General features: G+C 35.9%; 1 protein-coding gene across 2 annotated transcripts; it reads right to left on the reverse strand.

Annotated features, from left to right (window-relative positions):
• Positions 1-1,606: 1,606 nt before the first annotated feature.
• LOC129889499 (uncharacterized) lies at positions 1,607-9,071 on the reverse strand. Of its 2 annotated transcripts, none has more exons than XM_055964812.1 (7): positions 8,871-9,071; positions 7,811-8,047; positions 5,229-5,337; positions 4,631-4,676; positions 4,421-4,506; positions 2,836-2,894; positions 1,607-2,103 (listed from the first exon to the last, which is right to left on the reverse strand). In XM_055964812.1, the coding sequence occupies exons 1-7, from the start codon at positions 8,918-8,920 to the stop codon at positions 2,001-2,003; spliced, it is 690 nt and encodes a 229-aa protein (XP_055820787.1). In that variant the 5' UTR covers positions 8,921-9,071; the 3' UTR covers positions 1,607-2,000. The 2 variants fall into 2 exon arrangements, with proteins under 2 accessions (XP_055820787.1, XP_055820786.1); XM_055964811.1 differs by having other exon boundaries at positions 7,811-8,056; positions 8,871-9,061.
• Between the last annotated feature and the right edge of the window lie 1,260 nt (positions 9,072-10,331).

Below are 10,331 nucleotides of genomic sequence, written 5' to 3' on the forward strand. Positions count from 1 at the left end.
CAAGGAATTTCACATGAAGGATTTGGGAGCTGCAAAGAAAATTCTTGGAATGGAGATTTCAAGAGAAGATGGTGTTGTACATCTTTCTCAGAAGAGGTACATTGAAAAGGTTCTTGAGAGATTCAATATGCAGATAAGCAAGCCTGTAAGTATACCGTTAGCTTCTCATTTTAAGCTTTCAGCGTTACAAACGCCTTAGTTTGGGGATGAGATGGAGCATATGTCAAAAGTTCTTTATGCTAGCGCAGCTGGTAGTATTATGTATGCTATGGTGTGCACATGTCCAGATATTGCTCAATCTGTAAGTGTGGTAAGTAGGTACATGATTAATCCAGGAAAAAGACATTGGGAAGCTGTCAAATGGATATTGAGATATCTCAAAGGAGCTTCTGATGTTGGCTTAACCTTTCAAAAAAGTGAAGGTATTTCAGTTCTCGGTTATGTGGATTCTGACTAAACAGGGGATCTTGATAGAAGAAGGTCCACAACTGGATACATCTTTACTCTCGTTGATAGTGCCGTTAGTTGGAAATAGACTTTGCAATCGATTGTCGCTTTGTAAACAACAGAGGCAGAACATATGGCAACAACAGAGGTAGTGAAAGAAGCTATCTTGTTGAAAGGTTTGGTCGCAGAATTGAGTTTGGTTCGGTTGGAATCAACTCTAAGATGTGATAGTTAAAGTGCTATTCATTTGATTAAAAATCAAAGATTTTATGAGTGCACCAAACATATTGATGTCAGATTCCATTTCATTCGAGATGTCATTGAAGAGGGAGCTATCAAGGTCAAGAAGGTTATCGCAAACGATAACGCTGCAAACATGCTGACCAAGATAGTCCCGCTTGCCAAGTTTGCACACTGCAGGGACTTGGTGGAAATATGCATCAACTGATGCAAACTCTGGGGGAACAACTGGTAGGTGGAGCTAGTGTGTTCAACAAAGGTTTGATTCTTCTTGTTTCTTACAACGAAATTGCCCAGTAAGCTTAGAAGTTTTGGCCGGAGTTGTTCATACGCATGCTCGGAACGCAAATCATGGTAGAGATTGAAAGAGTTGAGGTTGAGGACACAATAAAAAATTGCTGAAAGAAAGTTGAAAATGGAGAATCTTGTCAAGGTGGAGATTTGTTAAAATTGACAAGATTCTAAATAGTCTTAATGTAACAATTTGGTAGGTGAAAGTTTGATAAACTTGATAGGTGAAAATTTAGTAAACTTTGACATCTTGACAAAATATGATGTCATGAATGACATCAAGAGCAATAATTTATTTCTATAAATAGGTAACTCTTAATTCATTTGAAACACACCTCAAAAACACTTCTCTCTTGTCTTCTCATATTCTAAGGCATTTACAAAAAACATTAGAAGAATAGAGAATTGATAGAGTAATTCTCTTAGTTGTATTTGGGATCTCTCCCCTTTCTTTGTTAATATAAAGACAGTTGTTCTCTGATGGACGTAAGATCATTCTGATCCGAACCACGGTAAGTGAAAAATCATTTTCCCCTCAGATCAGACCCCTATTCTTTTCTTCTCCTGAGTAATTGAATTCCAAATACATTCTTTTTCTATTTCCAGAGTCCTTATGTGACTTTGAAAATTTGTGGTGAAAATAATTATTTCACTTCATATCACTAAGGGAAGATTGACATATAGTACAAGAGAAAGGAGCACCAAATAGGCGGCTTAAACTTCGCCAACAGAAGGATGAAGTTTCATACATACATATATATATAGTACAATCATACACTTTTGATATAAGATGATGTCCGAACCAGCTTGTGCACGCCTAGACTAGTCCATGGGTGAAGTCTTTTAGTTGAGGAAGCTGAGTTGAAGCTTGCAACATCACACAAGTACAAGTGTCTGGTAAATTTGTCCATCAAGATAGGAGCAAATGGTCTCACATGGAGTATTATAGCTAGATGGAGTTTCATTATGTTGTCCTCCCGGAGCCATAAATGTAAACTTACTCGGGTACAAAAGGGTTGGATTCACGATAGAGATTTCTGATATTGTCGAACCCAGTTGCCATAATCCTGAAGCAGTTGTTGCAACAGCAACGGTACTAGCCTGTCCACTAAAGCTTGCATCATTCTGTGTAAAACATGATTCGTGATAAGGATTGAGAATTTGAGATGAAGTACATAAGTTACAGAAATAGGTAAAAGAATTTGATTTTAAACATGACCAATGTATATGAAAATTATGATGGTTGTTTCTATTTTGCAATAGATTTATCATTTTGAAACAATTAGATTCTGAAAATGGAAATGAAATGTCTGCAGAACTATGTTTATGCAACGATAAAAGTGTTCAACTGATGTGTATAGCCAGAAGTCATAGAAAAATAATGATCCGCACATTTAAGACCAAGTTTCAGAACAAGAAAAGTTGAAAAAAGAATTGGTAACCGTTACAACTAGTACCAAATCTATGAAGACCTCTATGTTCATTTATACGCTGACAAGCTGAAATTATCAAGAAAAAGTGTCACTGCTAACTGGTCATGATCAATTTATCTTCTGTAGCGAAGGGAATTATTGATAGAACTTGGCAAATGGAAACATGCAGACGTACTGAGGTTCAATGAGATGGATTATTCTTAGTGCAAATGGTTCTGAAGAAGTGCATCTCTAATCTAGCAAAGGCCACTATGACTCTCGAATTCTTTGTTTTAATATGGACCTTGCTGTAAGAAAAATCCAGGCACAGCAAAGCACACATGTCAATGAACAGAGTGTGGTTAATGTGTAATTTGCACTGCAATATGTATTTTTGTTACTATTTCTGATCAGAGAGAGTAAGACTGTGTAGCAATAGACTCACATGTTACCGGGACTCTCAACAGCAGAAGTAGGCAGCATGGTGAATGGCATCGTATATATCTGCAAGAACAATCTAAGGTGACGACTCCATCTAGAGGGTCATACAATGCAAGAAACTTTTCTTGTCAATATGATATTGTACTGAAAGTTGTATAAATTCAAAGGAAATATATCAACAAACGTTTCACTATGGCATGAAAAGAATTTAGTCATTCATATACACTTAGACCTCGGTTCTGTGGAGTGGAACAAAATTCTGAAGATTGATACATCATTCATGACCCATCAGACCTGGTTAAATCCTGGAGACCACGTTCTGGTGTCACTATACCTGACTACAAGTCTACAACCAGATAAAGCTAAGCCTAAGCTCTTCCGATTCAGAGAGACTTGTCAGGAATCGCTGGTTGGGTTGGTCCGACCAAGAAAGGCATGGAGCTTTTGGGCCTAAGGAGTATTATGAGGTGATTAGGCAGGACATGACACAACTTCAGTTCATCGAGGACATGACCCTTGATAGGAGGGTGTGGAGGTTCAGAATTAGAGTAGAAAGTTAGTATAGTCGGGCATATTTATTTTCCTTTCTCTGTGTGTTAGTATTTTTCTGTTTTTCATTATTCTTAGATTTCTATAACTAAATGTTGTTCCTTCAGCCTCGGTTGTCTTATTATGCTATTGTTTCTGCTTGTTGCTACAGCCTCTTTTTATCGTTCTTTGAGCCAAGCGTCTATTGAAATTAGACTCTCTACCTTATCAAGGTAAAGGTAAAGTTTGCATACACTCTACCCTCCTCACACCCCACCTATAGGATTACACTGAGTTTGTTGTTGAAGTTCAGATTTAAATAAAAGAAGAAATTGTAACTTGAGAGTTTACAGGGAGCACAGTTTAAGAGTATCCTACTCCAATTAAACCTTAACAAGTCAATGATGAGAAAAGTAAACTTCGATTCTTTCTCTCTCTCTATATATATATATATATATGACACTATAAACATATAACGTGCTATCAATCTAGCATTCTTGATAATAGGTCTTCTTGATTCTGACTGGTTTATGGATGGCATGCTAAGAGTACTTTTTTCTGAATAGCAGGTGACCCTAGGGCATAGATCCCACATAGAAGCATATCCGAAAGGTGTAAATAAGCATTGATAACTAGAGAGGCGGCTATGATTCTAAAGAGGAACAATATTTATTTTTCCTGATTCGTGTAGGTCAAGGGTTCAAGCCGTGGAATTAGCCCTTGATGCGGTGTCAGGGTAAGCTGCCTACATAACAGCCCATTGGGGTGCCTTCCCCAGACCTGCATGAACGTGTGATGCTTCATGCACCGGGCTGCTCTTTTAGTGTAGGAAAAAGTATGCTACTCTAAATCAGATATGAGGACAAGGAAGTGGCTCCCTTGATCCCTTGTTACGTTGTATGTATCTAAACATGCACGAGCATACAGTGATGATATCCCGGAGAGATTCTAAGATGAAGGACCGGTAGCCTTTTGTTTCTGAGAAACTTTCCTAAATTTGCCAAAGGAGATTTTGCATGAAGAATAAGCATAAAATATTTAGGGAAGAGAGGGATAATAACCTCGAGAGATATATTCAATTTCACATCAACATCGAGGAAAGGCTGAGACTCAACTGTTTCCCATGTTATACGGTTTACCATTGATGCTGCAAGTTAAAAACAATTGCGTATGTTTTAAACATGTAATTACAAATTCTGATAAATATGTTACAAAACCAAGCTTCGTTCAATTTGATAACAATGTCATGCTCGAATGTTGTTTTGGTACACCTGAAAAGTGGTCATTCTGCTGCTCTACCAGATCAGAACCCTCAAACTGCAATGAACATCAGGCATTTAAGAATATATATCTTCTTAAACGATAACTAAATTGTAAGAAACACAGATCTCAGATTTAAAGGGAAAAAACAATAGATCCCAGGACACATATCTCATTCGTAATGAGAGAGTATTAAGTTAAATGCGGGAGACGCTAACATCAAGAAGAAAACTGTTCTCTTGCATGTACAAAGATGGGAAATTAAATTAACTCACTCCTTTCTCCCTCCTCTCTATATCACTCCAGATAAAAGTGCTTCTCTAATGGTACTAACTAGCTTAATAGTAGATAGCTGTAAATGAGAACATTACAACTTTCTGTATCACTTGCATAACTGGCAATCAAATAAACATCATTTCATAAGAAATCTTCAGACAACTAAAGATCTATGGGCCTTTATCTACCTTATGAAACATTCAACTAGACCCTCAATTGTAATAGAAACTCTTGAAGATTCTTGGTCCAGAAGAAAAGAAAGAGGTGTTGGACAGCACATCAGAGATACTAATTCCTTGGGTTGGGTGATGTTTCCAGAATCAGGAGTCTTACCTTACAAGACAACATCTCTACAGTACAATCTTCGCTGGTCGGGTTCACTTTTAGTGTCAAAACTGGGGCAACTTCAAAATTCAGAAGTTGAACTTGTGGCAGAGTACACCTGCAGTTAAACATAATCAGCAAGATCATATAACTCTTATTTAGGATGTATAGGCTGGGAAGGACCAGATTAACTATTTTCTCTGATAAACATTCCCAATTTTCAGTCACTAAATACAAAAGGCGCTAGCACAAAATAGTCAAAGCTCTCAGTGACTACAAACCATTTTTATAATGTCATTATTTGAGAGTTCCACTGAACATTTCTATACCGATCTCCTAATCTATGCTTCACTTGCCCCTTTACTTTGCCTTGCCATATCTTTTATGGATTCTTCAACATACACATAAAATCTGTTAAAATGTTAACCTTACGTTGGACACATAAAATTCTAAGACACAGCTCAAAGTTTACAAGATAGTTCTTGAGGATTTCATATCTTCTCAGTTTACACACTTGTGTTCCAGCCGATGATTACCTTCTGGAAATCTATTCTTCCAAATAGTTAGAGAACCTAATAAAGCATATCATCTCTTCCATTAAGTTAAATACGTTAATTAATGTGAAGTGATATTCACACACTAAAGGGGAGAGTAAAATTATTTTAACTCCAAGTTTGATATCTCTATTCAAGAAGGCAAGAGAGGGTTTCTCTAATGTATAACCTTTTGCTTCCAACTAAGAGTTGGGAGTTTAAGTCACAAGGAAGAACAAAAGAAAACCACTGTTGGGCCTCGGGGAAGGCGGATTAGAGGCTGGAGTTAACCGAATTAAAAAAAGTATATTTATTTAAGAGAATCAACTGTCACACAACATCTACTTAACGTTGACAAATCCTGGTCATCTGTGCTACAGAACAACCAGATTTCTATATTCTGCTCACTAAGATGCGATAATTAGATTCATAAAAATCTCACAAAGATATTCAAATAATATATAATTAGTGCAAAAGACATGCTGTTTTCTTTTCAACATAAATCCAGTGGGATTTCAGATCTGAGTAAGACGTTTGGCTACTTAGCATATCTACTGTTGATTAGTCTTAATTGGAATTCATTAGTCATCCTTTATACTTGGGGGTAGAATCTCATTTACATGCAGTTCTAGTTTAGTCATCAGGAGATCTTGTTTGGTAGTCACTTGAGTTTTGTAGCATCAGCTACTGGTTGCACATTTCTTTGCCTGTTGCTCAATTCACATTCAATAGGCCCTTGCAAATATCCACTGCAACTTGGTTAGCCTTACTGGATGCTCATAAGAGTTGGTTCTCAATTCAATGAGGAAGTGTTTTAAATTGTATCCTTCCTAATGAGAGAACAACCCAACTGGCAGTTGTTTCTTAAGTTTCTTTTCACAAAGAGTTAAGAGTAAGTCTTGGTTTAAGGTGGTGCTTTGTGGTCAGGATCAGCTAGCTATTTTTTTTTTTTTTATGACAAGGGAAACCCGCAGCCGCTACCCTTTGGGTGCGCACAGGGTAAACCCTCGCTCCTATGCAATAGCTCATGAACCACACAGGAGAGGTAACCCGCACTAGGCAAGCCCACTGTGACCAGCTCGACCCAGAAGGCAAACCCCTTGCTTTCGCTGACAAGGGGTTTCGAACTTGAGACCTCCAACATGGAAGCTCCAAGCCCAAACCACTCGACCACCCCCAAAGGGTGATCAGCTAGCTAATTAGGTTACCAAAAATGTTTAGCTTATGTAAATATCACAAGCATGGGAAGCTAAATTATACTCTTCTTTTGAAGGCCCGCGTGTGCTGGCTAGAGGGGCTGATATCCAAGAGCGTATTGTTTGCTAAAGTAGCATAGACCAAACAGAACCTATAGCTAGGGCCTATGATATATGAAGATTTTGGAAATGGAAAAGCACAAAGAACCAAAGTGTCACACCTTTGAACAAATGATAAGGAGAATAGTATGTAGATGAAAGCAAGAATCAGGTTATGTAAGCAAATACCAGGCGGTCATTAGGAAACACCTATTAACAAAGCTTAGAAATCATTAAAAGCCTTTCTAACTACTGGTGAATCTCAGAAACAAGCTTCTCAAGTTACCAAAGCATGAAAGCAAACTAGAGGCACTAATTAATTAAATTTATAGTAGTTATAACAATTCACATTGATGACCTGACCATGCAAATAGTGGATCCTTAAGTCATTTAGAATCCGGCATACAGGCTAATTCCATATCCTTTATGGTTCATATACCAATAGGAGTTAAAGAGTACTCATAACACTATGAAGTGGTTAAGTTTTTCAGTATCCTAATACCTGCTCAGAGTCTTAATAGTCCGATCAGCTTCATCTCTTTGCACAGTGGCTTTTGTTCTACGAAGCTTCTTTTCTACGTATCGATGATGTTTTTCCAATCTTTTTTCAGTACTTAAACAGATAACTCGAAAATTACTTAACATCTAGCTACAATATTAAAATGCTATATTTTTACACAGCAAGAACAAACAAGAAAGATGGAATGTCCTTGGACCAAAGACACTAGACAAGAATAATAGGCAAGAAGATATAAATCAGTACCTGTACATGTTAGAATCAATAGATTCAAAGCTTTGCAAAGCTCTCTTGTTCAACATTGCCTCAACACCAGATTTATGGCTCAGAAACTCACTTATATGCAATGATTTATTACCATCACCAATACCGTCATGCTTGGGGAGCTTAATTCTGTCCTTCTTCCTGGCAGAAAGGTTTGCTCTCTTCGCATCTGAGTTTGACAAATTAGACTTGATCACTTCGACGACTCCAACTCTCTTCCTGAAAACCCTGACTTTGATTTAGCCATAATATGAGGAAGAAATAAAGAAGATTGAACACTCCCTATTCAATTTGCTTCTCTTAGTTTCCTTCTTAGTCCAACAGAACAACAACATACCTAGTGAAATTCCACAAGTAGGGTCTGGGAAGGGTATAGTATACACAGACCTTACGACTACCTCATGGAGATAAAGAGGTTGTTTTCGAAAGACCCTTGGCTCAAAAGTATCAGTCCCAAGAAAGAGAGAACAACAACAATATATATATATGTATATATATCACAGCGGCTAAAACGAAAAGCATTTCAGAAAAAATGTCTCTTTTCTTTTTTGGCAACTCTCTAGTTCTAACTTCCCACATGATATGATTAAGAGCACAAGATTAAAACACATTTTGGTACATTCAACATATCTTTAGTTTAAGACCGCGACTTAAAATCCTTTTTATTTTCTTAAACTCTATGCCATATCAAAACCACACAAACAAATTGAAAGGGACAGAGTATTTACACAATCATTCCCTTTCTGTTTACTTCTCCAATCTTTAACCTTTATCATTGTAAAACAGACAAAGCAGAAGGCTCACAACAAGCCATGACGTATCTCTGAAAAGCATGAAATTTCTTGTTCAATGGGAACAAAATGGTGCAAAATTTCTTGATTATACTATATGACTAAACTATTTTAACAAAATGACACAAAACCCTCCCCCCTCCCCCCACGCACACCAACCCAACAAGAACAATTTCACAATTCAACAGGAGAAACATAGTCAAAAATAAAAAAAAGATAACACCACTTGGGTAGCATAAGGGTAAATTCACCTTGAAAAGGATGATGGAATTGAGCAAGACCCATATTGAATGACCCTCATAACTACTTGTTGAGTAGCAACTTGTAAGCTTTAATGTACAAATTAATGTGTAATAGCCATGGCATTGAGGATGAATTGAAGCAAAGTTGTGATTTTTTTATGCCGGGAAAGCGGGTGTATGCACATTATCTGTTCCTTCATGTTGGGGAGTTTAACTCATCCCCATATCTAGGCTATACAAGTCAAATTGATAAACCGCACCAAATCAATAAATCGAATCAAATCGAAAAAAAAAATCCGATTAGTGGTTTGGTTTAACTTGGTTTGGTGTTTCAAAAAAAACCTGACCTATAATTATAGGGTTGGTTTGGTTTAAACCTAAAAAAATCAAACCGAACTCAAACCGACGTGATTATAGATATACTACTTTTAAATTATGTTATACATAAAAATATTTATTAAAATCTAATTTATAATTTTTTTTAAAAAAAAAATCATAATTTTTATTTTCTTTCTTACATTTAAATTTGGACTTGAGAAATCCATCTAAATAATATACAAAAAAAGCTCATCTTATAAAGTTATATTATAAAGTTAAAACTTCAAAAAGTGTTCTGTCTCCATCTTATATGTTGATATTTTGTACTAGAACTCTTTTTAAGAAGCACTGCTCTGTGTTTTTTATTAGATACTATGAAAAACTCGAGAAATTCGAAAAAACCCGAAAAACCCAAAAAACCCGAGAAAAATTGATATAAAAAAACCCGACTTTTATTGATTTAGTTTGATTTATAGATTTAATAACCCGACACAAATAATTTGATTTAATTTGTAAGAAATCCAAATCAATCCGATCCATGTACACCCCTAGCCATATCTATCCATTCACGTGTACAACTTACAAACAAGCCTACTCAATAATTCAATAATGATTTGTAGAAAATTGTGTTTTCTCTATTTAATTTATGTGATATTTTTTTTTTAGTCTATTGCAAGAAGATTGACATTATGTTTTTCAATTTTGTATGTTCGATTGATCAAAAGGTTAATTTTTTAAAGTGGAAAACAAATGTTTTAATAAGTAAAATGGTGTTCTTAATGAAAACAGAAAAAACAAATCTCAGAAGTAATATTCTATGTAGAACTGTTTATTAGACCAATTGAGCGAATAATTATGCTTAGTGATTGGACTTATTAGATATCGGCTTTTAAATAATATAATCCGCTAGCCAATAAATAAGCTATTGATTGTTCAGCATCGAATTAGTAATTAACGGATCATTATCGGGCGATATATTGGCTCAAACATTTCATGTTACCTTTTTTCACTTTTACTGACCAATATATAAATCTCCAATCAAACAAAAAAATTTTTTAGCTTTACTTAAATTGTTAATTATGTAATTGTAAATCATAGTGAGAACTATATAAAAGTCTAAATTTTGAGGCATGCACATAAACATTTATTTAA

The sequence above is a fragment of the Solanum dulcamara genome, chromosome 5 (assembly GCF_947179165.1).
Source record: "Solanum dulcamara chromosome 5, daSolDulc1.2, whole genome shotgun sequence".
Taxonomy (NCBI): Eukaryota; Viridiplantae; Streptophyta; class Magnoliopsida; order Solanales; family Solanaceae; genus Solanum; species Solanum dulcamara.

What these genes read in the sequence shown, in the direction of transcription:
- LOC129889499 (XM_055964811.1), bottom strand. Translation starts at nt 8,920, where the DNA reads ATGAGGGTCATTCAATATGGGTCTTGCTCAATTCCATCATCCTTTTCA. An exon ending in ATTCCATCATCCTTTTCAAG is followed by an intron (nt 8,057 to 8,870) that starts GTGAATTTACCC and finishes AATCAAAGTCAG; the next exon opens with GGTTTTCAGGAAGAGAGTTG. An exon ending in GTTGAGAGTCCCGGTAACAT is followed by an intron (nt 2,104 to 2,835) that starts GTGAGTCTATTG and finishes TGTTTTACACAG; the next exon opens with AATGATGCAAGCTTTAGTGG.